At 38.5% G+C, this 20345-nt stretch overlaps 2 protein-coding genes across 2 annotated transcripts in view; both read right to left on the bottom strand.

The window, feature by feature from the left end:
- LOC117618305 overlaps nucleotides 1-662 on the bottom strand; it is a 1653-nt gene extending 991 nt beyond the window's left edge. The window contains exon 1 of the mRNA XM_034347896.1: nucleotides 343-662. Within this exon, the coding sequence (XP_034203787.1) occupies nucleotides 343-662 (320 nt within the window). The remainder of the gene's footprint in view (nucleotides 1-342) is intronic.
- A 2934-nt stretch (nucleotides 663-3596) lies between these two features.
- LOC117619649 lies at nucleotides 3597-5013 on the bottom strand. The gene is made up of 2 exons (XM_034349648.1): nucleotides 4026-5013; nucleotides 3597-3944 (listed from the first exon to the last, which is right to left on the bottom strand). The coding sequence occupies exons 1-2, from the start codon at nucleotides 4998-5000 to the stop codon at nucleotides 3816-3818; spliced, it is 1104 nt and encodes a 367-aa protein (XP_034205539.1). The 5' UTR covers nucleotides 5001-5013; the 3' UTR covers nucleotides 3597-3815.
- Between the last annotated feature and the right edge of the window lie 15332 nt (nucleotides 5014-20345).

Here is a 20345-nt window from a genome sequence, read left to right as displayed (position 1 = left end):
TCGGTTTGTGAATTTTTAGTCTTCTGTTCCTTTTTACGACACTCATGATTCACCAATGCCGCAGACACCTCATCCAGTTTCACCTCGGGTTTTCCATACAACAAAGTAGTTGTCAAATGATCATAATCATCAGGCAATGAATTTAACAAACATAGTGCCTTATCCTCGTCAGGAATTATCACATCAAGGTTTGCTAAATCAGCAAGTATTTTATTATAATCATTGAGGTGTTCATGCATAGAAATACCTGAGCGATATTGAAATCGGAAGAGTCGTTTCTTCAAGAAGAGCCGATTTTCTGCGCTCTTGGTCATATACTTCTCCTCCAATTTCATCCATAACTTCTTAGCAGAAGTTTCCTTCATATACGGGTATTTCAACTCCTTATCAAGGAACGATCGAATAGTGGCACAAGCATGGAGATTAATTCTAGTCCATTGCTTGTCATCAATATCTTCTGGTTTATCCTCCAGAACCATATCCAACTCTTGTTGATACAACACATCCATAACTTCACATTGCCACATACCAAAATTATTGGAGCCATTAAATTTATCAACCTCTAACCTTGTACTGGCAATTGGATGTCTATTGGATGTAGGTGCCGACGAAGACGATGTCGATTCCTTCTCCTTCAAAATTTCAACTTTTTCTCCAGCCATCAAATCTGCCCGGCACTATTCACTGCTACTGTAGCACAGCACTATTCACGGGAGCACTGTAGCACCGACACTATTCACGTGCACTATTCACCCGTCACTGTAGCACCGACAGATTTTTCACTCCCACGAAACCCCAGTCGAAAAACTGGAGCTCTGATACCACTTGTTGTGCGGAAGCGTCAACCAACTGCGAGTGAAAAATAAATAACAACAGGCAGGAGAAAAATTGAACAAAATAATCAACAAGAACAACACCAAGATTTATACTGGTTCGGCAATTGCCTACATCCAGTTTGGAGGCGATGGAGTATTCCACTATAATCAATGGAGATATACAATAGTGTTTACCACTCAATTTCCCAAAGACCCAAATACACCCAACCTCACACACTCACAAAGGAAGAGAAAACAATGATACAAAGCAAAGAACAACTAGAGAGAATTTGTTTCACTCTTTGGCAAAATGCCTTTCTTGCTATTTTTCTCTTCTACTCAACACTTGGTTGGATGCTTCAAATGAAACCATTTGCTTCCAATTTATAGCCAAAGGAAGTGGCTTCTCAAAGAAGCCAGCCAAAAGGAAGTGGCTTCTCAAAGAAGCCAAAGGAAGTGGCTTCTCAAAGAAGCCAAAGGTTAGTGTCTTCTCAAAGAAGCCAAAGGAAGTGGCTTCTCAAAGCCAAAGGAAGTGGCTTCTCAAAGAAGCCAAAGGTTAGCCAAGTCAACAATAGCCTACCACCATTTGTGAAAGCCAATTAATGCATTCACATTGCAACTTGTCAATATCCATCACTTTTGACTATTGGTTTGAGGCAATAATCAACAGAATGTTCTTCATTGGCTTGTTTGTTTCCGTTCAGCAGGTTGAGAGATGGTTGTCCTTTTATCAGATAATAAAATTTGAATCTCTAACAAAGAAAAACATCCTGCTTCCTGCAAGAAGAATGGTTTATTCAAACTTTTTTCTTCTTCTTTTTTTTTTCACGTTCCTTCATCTTCATTACTTCCATTCTTTTGAGTGTGCTGCAAAGGTAGCTCGTCCTTTGCAAAAGGATATTTTGTGCTTCATATATATATATATATTTGTGTGTGCGGAAGAAGATTACGAAAGGATTATAACGGTATACAGGCCTAATATTTTAAGAGACTCCGTTTCCGTAAGAGGCTAAGGAAATTATCATATTTCTCTAACAATTCAATCCTTCTCGAATAATATATTATCGCTCTTTAAAAAGAAAAATAATGATATTCTTGCATCTCCAAAAATATTCTTATACAAAGTAAAAGAGATTCTGATGCACAAGGAAATTGGAATCTAGGATGTCTAATTCACCTCATGCTATTTGAGTTAAGAGGATTCTCATGCAAACAATCCAAACACTATTTCCAATCGGTAAATAGGGCAAGGTTTATTAGATAAGACTAAGCCTTAATTCGCATGCTATATTAATTACAACTTTATTTTAACTATCCTGTAGACAAAGAAATTTTGGTACAATAAATTTCATTGGACGAGAAAATAATTAGGATTTAGTGGATTGAATTGTGGGCCTCATAATTCGCACATGTGGCGTATGACTCATCAAAATCGGATTAGTTGTCAAAAAGTGACACGTGGCAACATCCGATGGAGTGCATCAAACGGTTCAAGATGAAGACAAAATTAAAGGAAAAAATCTTCTGTGATTGACTTTGATTTAAATCAAATATTAATCAGGTCAATCAATTGAAGATAATCTGGTTAAATTGCCAGATTATGGGAATTGATTTAAATCAAATCAAAATACCACAAAACAAGGTTTTAAATAGGGAAAGTTATTTAAGTCAAACATCCTACAAAATCCTATAAATAGGAGGCCTCAAGACGAAAGAAGGGCTAAGAAAAAAACCTAGCACTCATAAGAAATAGAAAACTCTATGCATTCTTCACCCTATTTTGGAAGAGCCACCAAGCACAACAAATACGTGCCGGTTCCTTCACCATAGAAAAAATCGCAAACACCAAACAAGCTTCGTGCTACCCGTTTGATCAAGATCAAGTCTCTACGACCCTTGTATCAAACACAAATTTTCTTTAAACACTTTGGAGATCGAATTAGAGGATTCAATATAGAGATTGTAACCCCAAATTTTATTAATACAATATTATGTTGTACACGTGTTCTTGTCTCAATTGTTGCAGGAAATTCGTGTTTACACATATAATTGTACTTCTTTTCTTAATATTGGAAAAAATTGGCATAACATGACAATACTAGTTCTTTTTCGAAGATTTTGAGCTTTCTTGTAAAGGAAGAAATTATAGAATACTATAGTATTATGGCTATGTAGTACATCTTGTGCACGTGTTATAATATGGGTGGACGATATGATTTATTTTTTCCCCTTTTAGAAAATAGTATTAGTAAATATTCACTTATATTATAACACGTGTACAAGATGTATCATATGACCGTACTACCACATTGTGTGCATACAATAACAAAGATGAAGAGCATGAGACCTAATTAACAACTGTAGATCCATCACCTCTTCGCCGCCACAAGACTCCCTCCTCATTGGCTTTTTGGTCAGCACACATATAATAACAACTGTAGATCTGCTTGATCAAGATCCATATCATGATCAACATGATCGCGGTATAATGGTCCTTCTATGAGAGGTTATGGAGGTGGTCGAGGCTGGTGATGCAAGGAGCAGTGTTATGACCCCTCAACTACCCTTGACCATAGACTGTAGACACCATCTCAAAGGAGGAGGGAGTGGAGTGGTGGTGGATCAACGGCAGAGGTCAGGCGAAGCGCCTGTGATGGGGAGAGGAGAGGAAGAGGGCGAGAGGGAAGCGATGGCGGATCCCTCATTATTTATATTCAAACGTGATACAAAATGTGATTTTCCTCCCATTATTACTCAAAAAGTTATTGTTTCATCGTCAACCTCATAATAAAACCATTCAATATGCCAGTAACAAGTGAGTGGCACACCGAAAATCTGCTCAGCTATTCTTTATAAAATATCCAAACATATAACACTAAGCTGCTAGCTACTTTTTTCTTTTCTTTTTTCATTTTCTAGCTAGTCAGCTTCAAGCACACCATACAAAAATTACTCTGAGCAAGTGCAAAATTAAACCATCAAACTCATCAAGGTGGTTCATCAGTCAGCTGTTTTGGGCACCTCATCGGCCTGTGCTTCCTTTCCAGCAGCCTCCTTCGCCTTCCTTTTCTTGGCATTCCTTCCCTCCACCTCACCAACACTACTTTTATCAGTCTCCTCCTCCTCTTCCTGAAATTATCATGTCATAAGGATCCATATGCAAACATGTATATATGTTTACACAAAAAAACAGAGAATACTTATATATACCAGTAGGTCCACTGCAACTTGGTTGAGGTCTGGAATGCAAGGCCTGGGCTTCAACCCTTTAGCGGAAGAGCAACCCACCTTCCACCCCGATGCCCACGGAGTTGGGTGGGTCATGGAGGCGGTGGGTGGCATTGGCATGTCAATGGTTATGGGCATTTTCATAAACAGCCCGATTCGGAAGCTTTCCATCACTGCCTCCATAACTCGGTCTTGCAGAGTCAACATGTGCCATATCTCCACCGCGTCCAAACTTCCGAGTCCACTGGAAGTCAACATCTTCAGGTACTCGCTTTTCTTCTCCTCGCCGAATTTGGTGGCCACGTAGTCACACACACGACCCACAAATTCGGCGAGGTTGATCTCCTTCGCGGACGACACCAGTGCCTTCATCGCCGCCGAACTCGCCAGGCTATGTATGATGTTCGGGTCGGCCATTTCGGAGTTACTGACCCGATCCAGATCAATTATTGTGCGTCCTTCATCGCCGCCGAACTCGTCATCACTCGATATCACGCAAAGTTTCATGAAGTCGAACTTGTCCGCCGCCGAGAAATTGAAGTTGAAGGCGACACCGGAGCAAAAGGCGCGAGCTTTGATCATACAGCCCTTCGGAATCGGGTCGGTGACATCCATCACTCGGATGCTTTCTGGGCTAAGAGCTTTGTCTCCGGCGGTCAGGAGGACCATGTAGTATCGGGTTGTTTTGGCACTACAGTCAACCGGGTCACCGGTTTTTGACTCGGGTCCGAAGGCTGGGGCCAAAGGTTCGGATGCACGGTCAACCGGGTCACTGGTTTTTGACTTGGGTCCGAAGACTGCGGCCAAAGGTTTGGGTGCACGGGCAACCGGGTTACCCGCTACGAGGTCATGGTTCATTTCGGGGCAGGGGGCAAACGGATGATATCGGAGTTGTTTGAGTAGCGTATCAGCCAAGTTGGGGCAAATAGAGGGAGCAATAGGAGAAGGCGACCACATAGTTATTAAATACTTGAAGGGATGAATAAATTCAGGATGAAGAGAAGGAGAGAGATGAGAAGCTTGCTTTGGAGATTCCAAGGGGCGAGCGATTTATATAGGTCCTCCTTATGTTCGATATTGAGCGGTAAAAACCGGGAAATAGTAAAAAAGCACTCCTCATGATGTTGATGGAGAGAGGCTAATGCATAGGAAAACCGGGGTAAAAGCGGGAATGGAAAAGAGTTCTCCTCATAATGTTTATGGAGAGGCTAATATCTCCTCGTGATGTTGATGTCCGGATTTCGTGCTTTGGTGTGTGTGGAAACAAAAAACCCTTTGATTCCAATATGAAGAATGAAATAAATAATGGAATTTGACTTGATGTTACAAAGGAGATCAGAAGCTGAGGATTATTGGTAGGAAAATTTAAGCAAAATTTTGCTACTTGAAAAGGTGATCGCGTACCAGATCGAGATCCGAGAAGATAAAATACACCCAAAGGATGAATAATGAAAGGGATTGGACAATAAGAGTTCTCCTCATAATGTTTATGGAGAGGCTAATATCTCCTCGTGATGTTGATGTCCGGATTTCGTGCTTTGGTGTGTGTGGAAACAAAAAACCCTTTGATTCCAATATAAAGAATGAAATAAATAATGGAATTTGACTTGATGTTACAAAGGAGATCAGAAGCTGAGGATTATTGGTAGGAAAATTTAAGCAAAATTTTGCTACTTGAAAAGGTGATCGCGTACCAGATCGAGATCCGAGAAGATAAAATACACCCAAAGGATGAATAATGAAAGGGATTGGACAATTGAAGAAAAAATAAATAAACAAAAGTACAAATTTTTTTTTTAATGAGAATTAATATACAGTATGTATTTTTATTTTCTGAAACATCGATCTCCCTCTCCTCCTCAACTTGTCTCGGCAATACGTCCAACCCCTTCACATATCATTTATCTTAGTATCAAACTTAGTTGTTGTGCTGAAAGAAGTGAATCCAAAATCTCCTACAGTCATCCATCACAACAAATATGGCACTGGAGCCCAGGAAACAAACCACTAATCTGATGTAGAAGATCAAGATGGTTAAAGAGATCTGGGGAGACAGTGATGTACGGAAGGTTAACTTCTAAAAAAGTCTATAATTGACTTTAGACACAATCTCCACCGTTGAGCAAAGAAACATGCATCAATATCAGGCCCCACGGATGAATTGTTGCCGACAAGGTTACTCCGCGGAACCTGAATTAGAATTTAGATTAGTTACGCATCACTATCTAAATCGATATATTATACTTTCGTACAACTGATAAATCGCAGTAGGCCACATCAAGTCAATCGAGGCAGTCGATGACCTCAGTTCGCTATGGTCATTGTCAATTTGTCACATTCGATATATACTTTCCTCCACTTTCTCAGTTAATTAATTTGAAAATTTCCACCATATTCACAAACTTGGGCCACCAGTACTCCATCCGTATAGATGTTAGGTCAGGTACAGGAGAAAATTTTCCACCATATTCACAAACATTTTTAATACGCAAAATTTTATACGGATGGAGCCATTTCTGCATCATACCCAAAAATTTTAGAGGCCTACTTGAATTTCTGCATCATACGCAAACATTAAATTTTTTCTGCTGCCCCGGCCCCGTTGTTAATTAAAGAAGAGCATCAATGAGCTTAGCTTGATATTTCCTTAATTAGATAAACAATGAACTTTTATCATGACGGAATTGAAGGTGAACAAAGGTAATTACTAATTAGAAGTACATGCGAGAGTTTGGAGGTTAAAAACTTGTCTGTAAGGACAAAACTGCCGATAATTATAATCTCAAAGGTTTCTTGATCAAGGGGGATTCTGGTTAGTTTATATATAAACTCTAAACCATTTGTTTTCTCACCATGTAACTTTATTCAAACAGTGGTTGGACTTCTAAACCATTTTTTAAAATTTAAGTTGTACTCGAACGTTTCAATCAATTTTAATACTCCAGTCTGATAGAATTCATAGTTGTGTGAGTGTGTATTTTGGATGTGTTTGGGAGAGAAACTGAGAGAACGTTGCTCTCTGTGAAAACAGAAGGATTTGGAAGAGTGAAGTCTATTGCATTTTTCATTACAAGCAAAAACAAGAATATAACCGTTGAGGAGAGAGAAGAGAGATTCTTCTCTAACTGCCTCAATACAAAACTCAATCCTAGCCATTGAACTATCATCCTATAAGATGATTACACTTGTCACAATCTAACACCTTACTTAAGAAGCCACTTGGACTCTAATCCAATGGTTCTTATTACAAGCAGCAGAAAAAGCTTTTAAACTAAAATAAAAAACAGAAACATTCAAAAACAGAATGGGATGGCGGGAAGAGATTTTATCTCAGCTCAAAAAGGGTTACACATCAACACTCCCTTCTAACCCTTTGACTGATTTAACTCCCAGCAGGTTTCTGAGATGCACAAAACGATCCTTGGATAAAGCCTTGGTTAGGATATCTGCAATTTGATCTTCAGATTTGCAGTAGATTAGCTCAATCTCCTTTGCTTGGATAGCTTCTCGGATGAAATGGAATTTCCTGCTTATGTGCTTGGATTTCTGATGAAAGACAGGATTTTTTGCCATTGCTATGGCAGAGGTGTTGTCACACAGAATTGGTGTGCCTTCCACTTGCTCTTCTCCAAAATCCTCAAGTATAAACCTTAGCCATTTAGCTTGTGATGTTGCTTCAGCAGCACTCACATATTCAGCTTCAGCAGTAGACAGAGCTACTGTATTTTGTTTGATTGAGGCCCAAGAAAAACATACCAGATCCCAGAGTAAACACATATCCTGAGGTACTTCTTCTGTCATCCTCACTGCCTGCCCAGTCACTGTCACAGTAGCCTATTAAGGTAGCTGCCTTGCCTTTTTTAAACTCAACTCCATAGTCCAGTGTGCCTTGTACATATCTCAAGACCCTTTTGGCTGTTCCTATGTGTTTCTTGGTAGGATTGTGCATGAATCTGGCAAGCAAACTAGAGGCAAACATTATGTCTGGTCTAGTAGCTGTCAAATATAGCAGGCTGCCTACAATCTGCCTATATTCACTTTCATCTGCCATCTCACTTCCATCTTCTTTGCACAGCCTTTCATTTGCTACCAAGGGGGTCGCCACAGACTTACAACCTTTTAAACCAAACTTCTCAATCACTTTCATTGCATATTTCTTCTGATGGAGAAATATGTATTTATCAGTCTGCACTACTCCCATGCCAAGAAAGTGATAGAGCAGCCCGAGATCAGTCATCTCATAATGCTTCATCATGTCATTTTTGAATTCTTCAAGCATTTTTACACAGCTTCCAGTATAAACAATATCATCCACATAAAGAGAGACAATGAGAATACCTGAGCCTTCATCAGTTTTAATATAAAGTGTAGCTTCACTTGGACTTTTCTTAAATCCTGCCTTGTTGAAGTAGGAATCTATCTCATCATACCATGCCCTTGGGGCTTGTTTTAATCCATATAAGGCCTTGTTCAGCTTATACACTTTGATTTCTTCATTCTTTTTCACAAAACCCTGCGGCTGCTCCACATATACTTCTTCTTTTAGAACTCCATTCAGAAATGCAGACTTGACATCCAGTTGGTATAAATGCCATTCCTTCTGTGCAGCCAGAGCTATCAAAGTCCTAATGGTATCTAACCTTGCCACTGGGGCAAAAGTCTCATTATAATCGATTCCAGGTTTTTGTGAGTAGCCTTTAGCCACTAATCGAGCCTTATTCTTCTGTACAGTGCCATCTAGATTGAGCTTGGTCTTATAGACCCATTTGACACCAATGACTGGTTTGTTAAAGGGTCTTTCCACAAGCTGCCAAGTGTTATTCTTCTCAATCATTTCTAACTCAGCTTCCATTGCCCTTCTCCAAGACTCATCTAGATCAGCCTCTTCAAAATTCTCAGGCTCCATAATGCACATATTACACTGAGCCATAATGTCATTAATGCTCTTCCATTTCTTTGGTGTATGATCATAAACTTGAGAACTTCCTTCAGTGCTTTCATCCTGCAGAGTAGGATCTCCATCTGCTTGTATTTGTGTATCCAAGCTTTGACTTGGTTCTTCTAGTGCTATGACTTCTTCATGTATTTGCAGTGGTGCATTCAAGTCTGGATTTAGAGCATAGTCTTGATTTCTAGTAGGCACAAGCACTGTCATTTCTCCTTCTCTAGCATTCTCCCATTTCCATAAGCCTTTTTCATCAAATTTCACATCCCTTGACAGAATAATCTTCCTATTGCTTGGATCAAACAGTCTATATCCCTTTTCACAGAGACCATAGCCTACAAAAATACACTTGTGACTGTTTTCTTCAAGCTTATGCCTCAATGCTGAAGGAATAAGCACATGACAAGGGGATCCAAATATTTTCAGATGTGCAACTCCTGGTTTTCTGCCAGTATAGGCCTCAAATGGTGTTACCTTATTGAGAGCCTTGGTAGGACATCTATTCAGCAAATAGACTGCAGTATTTACAGCCTCTGCCCAAAACTCATAAGGAACACCTTTCTCATGCAGCATTGATTTAGCCATTTCAACCACTGTTCTATTCTTCCTCTCAGCTACTCCATTCTGCTGAGGGGAGTAAGCCACTGTTAATTGCCTTTGAATGCCAGATTCTTCACAAAAACTGTTAAACTATCCTGACAAGAATTCTCCACCCCTGTCACTTCTCAAACTCTTTATCTTGAACCCACTTTGCAGCTCAGTCATAGCTTTGAATTTCATGAAACACTCCAATGCACTTGATTTGTTTCTAATGAAATACACCCAAGACATCCTAGTATGATCATCAGTAAACAGTAGAAAATACCTGTTTCCAGAGAGGGATTCTGTTTTCATTGGTCCACAGATGTCTATGTGAACCAATTCCAAGGGGTTTGAAGCTCTCCAAGTGGATTCCAAAGGAAAAGAATCCCTATGCTGTTTTCCTTGCATACAACCATCACACACCACTGACATTTGCTCCAAGTGAGGTAATCCATGAACCATCTTTTGATTCTCAAGCAGCTTCATACTTCTTTCATTTAAATGTCCTAGTCTCTTATGCCATGTCTGCAAGCAATGTGTGACACTTGCTTTTAGAACCAACTCATTGGCAGGCATCATTTTCAATGGGAAGCATCTATTGTTTGTCATTTGCATATTCACAATTAGGTTTTCCAGTGACTGATTATCATAAATTCTCACCATATTTTCTCCAAACACAAGGTGGTAGCCATGTTCCATCATTTGCCCAACACTTAGCAAATTTTCCTCAAGACCAGGTACAAGCATGACTTCATGAATATGCTTCTTACCAAACTTGGTTTTTATCACCAAGGTTCCTTTTTCAGCAACTGAAACCACTTCTCCAGTTCCCATCTTCACCTTAGAGGTCAAATCCCTTTGAATATTCACTAAAAGTCCCTCATCTCCTGTCATGTGATTACTGCACCCACTGTCAATGTACCAAGAGTGATTTACCTTTACATCTGTTGCAGCATTACAGACATAGAATAAAGTACCAGGTTCTTCCATCTCATTTGCATAATTCACCCTATGTGCATTTCTATTTCCATTGCAGTCTCGGACCATATGTCCAAATTTTCCACATCCATAACATTTAGGCTTGCCTTCATACCAGCATTTGCCATAATGTAACTTGTCACAATGCTTACAAGCTGCAATGTTTCCATCATTAGGCTTCCAATGTTTTTGAAAGTTTTGAGTTCCAGGGGCACTTTTCTGAAAATTCTGATTTCCAGAAAGACTCTCACTCTTAGGCTTCTTTTCTTCAACATTCAGACTGGCAAAAGCCCTTTCTGAAGAATTCTCAATGTGCCTATCCAATCTGAGTTCAAAACTCTTCAAGGAGGCAACCACTTCTTGAACTTCCAGAGTTTCAAGATCCTTAGAGTGCTCTATCACAGAGCATATAGAGTCATATGACTTTGGCAGGCTAAACAATAGTTTCTGCACAATTCTCTCCCTAGATAGCTCCTCACCATAACTCTTCATTTGATTCATCATATTAAACAATCTAACCAGATAGATAGATAGAGATTCACTATCCTTCATGCGAGTATATTCAAATTCCCTACGCAACCCTTGCAATTTAACATTTCGTACCTGTTTATCTCCTCTGAATTCCAGTTTCAGAATATCCCAAGCTCCCTTCGAGGTCTCCTCATTCACAATCATTGGGAATAGCTGATCTGAAACTGCACTTTGGATTAATCCAAGTGCACGAGCATCCTTCATCAGAATCTGAGCCACCATGGACTTCTTAGTATCTGCAGCCTCCTCTTTTTCCTTCTTCATGTCTGAGTCATTTAGCCCATTCTCGACCAGATCCCACAGACCACGTGATTTCAGAATAGTCTTCATTCGAATACTCCAGAATTCGTAGTTTTCTCCATTGAAAACTGGTGTTCGAAGCTCAGCTGCTCCAGATCCTGCCATATGAGACACCTTGATGCAAGAACTCGCTACTTCGATCTCCAAATCAGCTCAACAATAGCTCAGATCGAGCTCGATTTTCTGTTCACAGATCATGCCTAGCTCAAACAATCAAACTAGGCTCTGAGGCCATGATAGAATTCATAGTTGTGTGAGTGTGTATTTTGGTTGTGTTTGGGAGAGAAACTGAGAGAACGTTGCTCTCTGTGAAAAACAGAAGGATTTGGAAAAGTGAAGTCTATTGCATTTTTCATTACAAGCAAAAACAAGAATATAACCGTTGAGGAGAGAGAAGAGAGATTCTTCTCTAACTGCCTCAATACAAAACTCAATCCTAGCCATTGAACTATCATCCTATAAGCTGATTACACTTGTCACAATCTAACACCTTACTTAAGAAGCCACTTGGACTCTAATCCAATGGTTCTTATTACAAGCAGCAGAAAAAGCTTTTAAACTAAAATAAAAAACAGAAACATTCAAAAACAGAATGGGATGGCGGGAAGAGATTTTATCTCAGCTCAAAAAGGGTTACACATCAACACAGTCTCATTCCAAAACTGGATCAGTTTCACCAGACACGATGGAGCACTAGCTAGGGAAACAAAAACTAAACAAGTTAAATATACATTTAGCCATGAACAAACAGCCAAATTGATTATGAACCAACCAAGGCACTGTGATGTGTGGAAGGTTACCTTAACTCTTTTTATTATTATAAAAGGTTACGTATGGGACATCAAATAGTAGATGAAGATCTCGTATGGGACATGGTGCCAGGAGTTAGGAATTAGAAGCAATTGCAAAGATGCAACTGAAAGTAAAGTAGAAAACATGATGGCGAAGCTAAAGTTGGTGGGAGAGTAAGTAGGGAATCTTAGCCTACCCGCAACAGCCGAGCTGTAGGCAAGTAAGCTTGCACCATGGTGTGGTGGTACGATGGTTTCCAAATGGAGAAGACAACATTGATATTCCCAGCAACTTGATTTGAATTAGGGCAACAAGTACTTGAGAGAATGTAAAGGTAAAGAGTCCCACATTGGAAAGTTAGAAAACCTTGCAAGGGATTTTAAGGAGTTAGGCTACTCCTTCCATTGTCAATTGGTTTTTGGGTGGAACCTCAACTTCCTTCATGGTATCAGAAAAGGTTAGCCCATGTAAAATTCGACATACGTGTGATCGAGAATGTGAAGGTAAAAGGTCCTACATTGGAAAGTTAAGAAACCTAGCAAGGGCTTATAAGGAGTTGGGTTACTTACCCCATTGCCAATTGATTTTGGGTGGAAGCAGCAGGCCTAGTATTGAATGTGAAAACAAAGAAATTGTGTACATGTAAGATTATGGTTTGGCGCCTTTGAGAGAGACACCTTTGTTGAGATTAGGTATATTTATAGAAAGAAAGAGAAAAGGTGCATATTAATATTGTGTGTTTCTTTGGATTCTGAAAGAACTTCAATCTAATTGCGGACTGATTCTCGTGCAACTAAAATACAAGAAAGTTCCACACCAGTTGGGTAGGAACAAGGTCATCATCCGCATTTCTGACAAGTCAATCTAGGGTCTTGTTTTGGTCATGAACAAGGTAATCAAGTAAAAAACTAACCAGGACGTGCCCGCTGATCAAGTAAAATGGGCTCCTTTTCGCTTCTTTCCTTGCTTCATTTGACAGATACAAAAATACTAATGGCCCTAATCAAGTGAAAAAAGAGCCTTAACTTGTAGACCATAATCCTATGTTTGAACTTCCATGGCACATTGACAACGGTGTATGAGAATACCCCATCTCCTTCCTAACTTTGGCAAAACAAAAAGATTTGATGTATATAAAAATAATAAAGAAAGAGAAAAGAAATCTTGATAAACAAACATATAAAACTAAAGGTTGAAAGAAAAGCTTGTATGCAACCATGTTATGTTATGTAAGTATATATTTGATTCAACAACTGTGTTTCATGAGAGGATTTCTTTTAGTAAAATGGAGACTGGATACCAAAGAACTTAAAACAAAATAACCGATATACTACTGGTTTTAGCTTGCAGGCATATTCTTGCTAACACTTAGTAATGTGAGGCCAAACATGTTTATCGAGGAGTGAATTATACTCCTCCTCCTTGCTTCGTCAGTTTTAGTCGGTCCTTTAATTTAGGTTTTGACCGTTGGGTTCTTGTAATGATCCTCTCTAGGTATTCCAGTCTCGTCTTGTAGTTGTGTTTGACTTTTATAAAGCCCCGTTATTGGTAATACTTGCAAGGGAAAAAAATTAATTGAAAAAACCATTTTATTAATTGGTTTCATAAAGTGGTTAATTTATTTTCATTAATTAATTGTTGTTTTGCTTAATCTATCATAAATTTGTTCTTTTTTCTGGTTGGAGAGGCCACCACAGAGGAGAGAAGTGCCAGGCACAAGGAAGAGGTTGGAAAATGAGGGGGCTTTGTTTCGGTTTTATATTGTAGTTAATAGGCCTTGTTATAACGTTTAACTAGAAAACTCTTATTAGCCGAGTAGTTCTATGGTGAGGGTGGAGGGGGTTGTGAGGATGAGGATGTCATATATGGATCATAAACTTCACTTAATTTAATAAAATGATCATGTGACTAGTATAAAGATCCACATGAATGGTTCATATATGACATCCTCACTATAAAATTTCCCCTAGCCGAGTCGTTCTATGGTGAGGGTGGAGAATGAGGGGGTTGTGGGGATGAGGATGTCATATATGGACCATAAACTTCACTTAATTTAATAAAATGATCTTGTGACTAATATAAAAATCCACATGAGAGGTTCATATATGACACCCTCACTATAAAATTTCCACTTATTAACCTTTCCTTTATTGTCATTTCTCTCTGCTTAGGAGAATACGGAGGCCAAAAATTGGATCTACTAAAAGCCAATACGGAGGCCAAAACTATGAAGCACTTGGTAATCTTCACCAAAAAATAATATTTTACCAAACCCGTCCAGATTCAAGAGAAAAAGTTCAACCACCCACACATGCATTATAAAACCTAATATGGTTCTTGCTTTTCTGCAGAGCGAACCTTTTCTTAATTAGCTTTCTTAGCTTGTTGCAATTCAAGCTCACCATCCATGGAAGCAAGACACAATGAGGTAATTATTTATCTATTTTTTTGATGAAGTATGTGTATTTACTATTTTGTACCTATTCTGCCGCCCCTTAAATCCCTTGAAGACGAATATATATAAAGTGCTACTATTTCCATCAACTTATACTATTTTCCCATCCACTTTATCGTTAAAAATTTGGGGCTGTACAACCACCTTTGACACTAGTTCAGATGTTGGTTTTGGATGGTCTTCCTGGACCTCCTTAATTGTAATGCTTTGTGGGGAATTTCTCTTATCTAGGGCATAGCCCCTCCATATGAAAATTCCTCTTTTGAATGCTCTGTACTTTGGCCTCAGCGGCGTTGGAATGATATATATCTATTCATTTTGGGTTTTGTCTAGTGAAGGAGTGAGGGTTGCGGTGGGAAAAACAAATTGGTGGTGGGGATGGCTGTGGATTGGAGAAGGAGAGGTGGACATGATAAGCGTAATAGTCAGGGTGTTAACCGTGTTGGGTTTTCACCAGAATTTTTTACTTGATACAAATTAATAAATTGAATTACTATACTCAATTATTTTACATATTACATTAATTATCTACTCATCATCGATACTAGCAAAAAATATTACATGTACTAAGTTAAATATATACACATGTCACTAACAAAATTCAAATGGTAGTTTATTACTACAATTAAAGTCAAAATAAAACAAAAAGACAGTATGGGTAGTAATAATAGTGGAAAAGGGAGAGAAGAAAAACATAAAAGGCACTTTGAAGTTTGATAAAAGATGTGTAATTGTGTTAAGAAACTCAATATCTCGAGAACATTAAGAGGGGCCTAGGACCCCCCGCGGGCCTTAGCTCCCTCCACCCCGGTACGCTACTGCTTGGGCATGGAGCAGAGCAGGGCCATGGTTTTCTAAGCTGCGTATGTTATTTTTTAATCACAAATGTTTTCTCTCACAATTGATTTTTCTCACAGCAAATCTGAAGGCGATTATTTTCACAGCACAACAACGTCAAATTTGTGTGGTTTTTGACAGGCATGGGCAGGGAGGATTTGGAAGGTGCTGGTCTTTACGGAGATATCAAGCATGGATTGGAATGGAGGTGCAATAACAATCTGATCGCCTGACTTCAAATCTGGACGGTCCATTTAATCTTGAAGCATTTCCAAGCACGAGAGACATTATTCTTCATGCCACGCATGGGTGGCCTTCCTCGCATTGGAAGCAGGTTAGGACGATGGCTAGAGGAAGTTGGGGGAGATGCCAAGCACCGAGACACTGAGACGGACTTTACTAGGCCAGAAAAATTACAGTGGCGATTTAAGTTGCATGTTTTTTTCATACAATTACTTAGCATCTTCAATGAATGAATCAAGTGTAATTTTCCCAAATAAATAAAGAGGAACTTGCTTATTTCGATTGTTTCTATGATCAAATGGGTTTCATCGATCCATTTTATTTTCAGATTATTTTTATATTTTTATATTTTTATATTCTTGTTGTTTTTTTTGGGCTAAGATATAATTTTGTTCCACCTGAAATTTGGTAGGTCGTGACAAAAGTAACAAAATGACGATTATTTTGCAAGCCACCAAGTTACTACCGTCTTTACCATTCTTCTTTGTGGCATAACGCGATGGTGACTATGTCTAACTCTTGGCCTTCCCGTCGCTAATTACATCAAATTCTTGGGCTCCTCCGCCCTTACATGTTTTCATCGGGAAATCCATTGATGTATAATTTCTTCAGACTTAAGTAAGAGTTAATTGTTAAAGGCGAGGCTGGCCTAAGACTTTTGGTGCATGGGACAAAGACAAAACTATAATCTGTCGTACATCCCTCACAATCTAACCTAGGAAAATACTTTTATCTTCATTTTAGATTATTAAAAGATATTTTACAAATAAAGGATTTTCAAAGATTTTAATTAACTTATTTATTTATTTATTTATTTTATTAGTTTGAATGAATATTCATATGTGCTATAATAAAATAACGCGTAAAATTGATTGAAAATAGTTAAGTTAATTCCCAAAAAATGTTGCCTATAGAGAAATAGAGATGGCAATCGGGGTCACTCGGGGTGGGTATGCATTCGTATTTACTCCGTCAGGTTTATATTATAACTAAGGAAGTAAACAAGAAATAGATAAGAGTAGAGAGAAAATATGAACGCATTTCATTCTATTTTTTATTTTTAAGATGATTTCTAAACTATTATTCTAGCCTTTTTGAAGAATACTAAAAAACCGCCGTAACCTAACAGAGCTTCAAGTTATGAGCACTTGTATCAAGTTTGATAAGAATACAAACCCTTTCTTACTCAAATGGTAAGGAGTAAGTACTTGAAAGAAAAACAAGTTACAAAGAAATAAGAAAGAAAAATGAATATATAAGACTGAAGAAACTAATATGAAATATGTAATATATATTAACGAAACCTTCCAATAACATCCAATATGATTATGAGACTACTTGAAAGAAAACATTGAGCATTTTCAAACACATAAACAGAATTCAACAACAGCTTTCATGGTTGAGAGGTTGAATCCCTCAATTGAAGCTCCATGTATATGTATCACGGACAGCAAATCCATGAATATCAGCAGTTGTCATAGGTAGCAATGTAGGTGTCCGCGTCATGCGACGCTGACATAGCTTTTGGAGCAAGCCCAAACCCTCGGCCATCAAATAGTAGAAGATGAAGATCACGTATGGGATGTGGTGCCAGGAGTCAGGAAAGAGAAGTGATAGCAGAGATGCAACTGAAAGTAAAGCAGAAAATATGATGGCCAAACGAAAGTTGGTGGGAGAGTAAGTAGGGAATCTTAGCCTAGCCGCAACAGCGGAGCTGTAAGCAAGCTTGCAATGGCAACCATGGTGGTGGTACGATGGGTTTCAAATGGAGAAGACAACATTGATATTCCCGGGAACTTGATTGGAATTAGGGCAACAAGTACTGACACTATAAACACAAGAATGGAATGGGGGGAAGGAGCAGGCAAATGTTGCCTTGCAAGATTGATAAGCCGAGTATTGAATGAGAAAACAAAGGAATTGTGTACATGTAAGGTTATGGCTTGGCGCCTTTGAGAGTGAAGATCGGCCATGCTCGCAGAGAGAGACCTTTGCTGAAATGAGGTGTATTTATAGAAACAAGAAGGGTTCGTTTATATACCAGTTGGGTTGGTGCTACGGGGCATCAGCATTAATTTTGACAAGTCAATCAAGCGCCTTATTTTAGTCATGAACAAGTTAATCAAGTAAAAAACAAAGCAGGTCATGAAGCAAGAAGCTTTGTCAAAATGGGCTAGCTCGTTTTCTCCTCCTGGTTTTGTTTGAGGTTCTACTTCCAAACATCCTAATCTGCTATAGATGCTGCTCTCTCAAAATCTACATAGCCTTGGCAAAATTTGAGTTAATCTTACTCTGGAAATTGCATGCCCCACTAATATTAGTACTACTCTAAAAAATAACAACATAAATAATTGATTGTGCGTCAAAGTAACTCTCTCTGAATAAATAATAAAAATAATTGATTAACTGGATGAAAAATAGTTTCAGTAATCAAGCATTTGGTCCTCGCGTGGCAGGAAGGAAGACCATTCAAAAAAGAGTGACTAATTTGCAATGCTTTGTATATTAATTGAAATTTTGCGTCCAGTTAAGCCCACAGAAAATTCTACTTTAATTTCTTTCTTATTGGGGCCTTGGCCCTCTTATATACCTTGCCAATTTTTTCTCTAGCGGCCCATGGCAGTGATTGCATTGTCCTTCCATAATCCTTCGTTTGGATGAAGAAATTAAAAATTATATAGAATTCTAAAATAACGGAATTTAGATTTACACCATTTCAATTTTCTGGCAATTGAAAATTTCATTGTTTGAATTTATGTATGTTGAATTTTGTAAATGACACTATGGAAATTGTGAAATGACGCTTATTTCGATGGAAATTAAACTTGGGAATTTGATATCCCAATTTTCATGATTTTTTCCACGCGTCATTTAATAAATTCCACACTTAAGTTGCCAAACAAGGGAATTGTTAATTTCTCCTCTTAAATTCCCGATTTTTAGCTAAATTCCGAGTTGTTTTCCCTCATCTAAACGAAGGGTAATGGCAAAAAAAAACTAAAAAAGGGAGAGAAAGGTGGCAAGGGCTGGGTTATTTTTTTTTTTAATTTTATAAATTCGCACGGGTTGTCTTGTATAATTTATTAATTATTTTTAGGTTAAAATCTCTAATTAAATTTAAATATTAAAATAGTTATTTTTTAGTCCGACAGAGCACCAAACATAGGTCTTCACTATTTTTATAATTCAACTTCTTAGTCCAACACAACATCAAACATAGGTCAGTATTTAATCCAGCTTAGTCCAATTCGAGTTAATCTAAGACAGTTAGTCTAGCCCATAACAGTCTGTTGTACCAAATGACCCCATATGGTACGAGAGAAGACAACTTAGAATACAAAAATACAATATTATACATACACACTTACATACATGCATCAACTCATCGGGCACCTTCCCATCCTTAGCCACGAGCTCCAGGGTTTTTAAGCAAATTGAAAATATTGTGAAGGTCAGATTTCAAGCAGGCCATTATCATACAAATGTGAGGGGCAATTGGCGAGCCCTTGTCACCCAACGGTGATGCTCGAATAAGTAGAATAACACCCAAAGAAATCCATGAACAGCTTGCTGGTAAGCCAATCGACCTATCATTCTAACCCATGCAAAGCACTCGCTCATCAGATACATGAAGAACACCATGTAGGGGACATGGTGCCAAGAATCGGGAAGCAGAAGGGAGAGCAGCGAAGCAACTGAGAGTAAACCAGAGAACCCTACGGCGAAGCTAGAATAGGTAGGAGAGTGAGTAGGGAACCTTAGCCTGGCCCCAACAGCCAAGCTGAATGCAAGTAAGCTGGCTATGGCAACCATGGTGGTGGTATGTTGCGTTTCAAAAGGTGAAGACGCTCCTTGGAATTTAATCTGAACAAAGGTGAGGAGAATGGGAACTATAAAAGCAAGAATGGCATGAGTGGAAGCGGAAGCGGAAGTGGAAGCAGGAGCAGGAGCAGGCACTTGTTGGGCAAGATTGATTAGTAGAATGTTGAATGTGACATAAATAAAGGAATCACGCTCATGTAAAACTATGGATTGCCATTGATAGCGGATTTCTGCAGCCATGGCATTAGAGTGGTTTAAAGGAATATTAATTTATCTTCTAGGTGAGACTCCTTCCGAAATGTAAGTCCATGAATTATATAGACCCAAAAAGTTACCTAAAAAAATGTGCTACCTCTTGAAATCCATCACTTCTTTCCAGTGATTTATTTATATCACATTTACTGACCACCTCTTTAATAGAAATAAGCCTCATCAAATACTTGTGGGAGAGGTGATCAGCAATATCTTCGATAAATATGTAGAAATAACATCACTTTTTTTTTTTCTTCATCACATCCACATCAAGTGTCAACCACCAAGTTGATGCATTAGGGAATTATATTATTATTAAAACATGTCACTCGTTAACAATTTTAATCAATGCTATTTGTAAAACATTTTTTAATCATCAGATAAATTCATGGGGACCTATTTCCAAATTATTTTTGGCCAACCCAATTGTATAAATATGTATTAAGTTTCACCTTTCCCCACTTCTCCATCTCCTCACTAGTTATTACATTACTTTGTATAATATATCTATGTGATGACTGCGACATTCACATTTGGCTCACTTCTTTATACCATTCCATTTCAC

Source organism: Prunus dulcis, chromosome 2 (genome assembly GCF_902201215.1).
Source record: "Prunus dulcis chromosome 2, ALMONDv2, whole genome shotgun sequence".
In the NCBI taxonomy this organism is placed as follows: Eukaryota; Viridiplantae; Streptophyta; class Magnoliopsida; order Rosales; family Rosaceae; genus Prunus; species Prunus dulcis.
The sequence above is the reverse complement of the archived record's forward strand: the minus strand, read 5'-3'. Positions and strand labels throughout refer to the sequence as shown.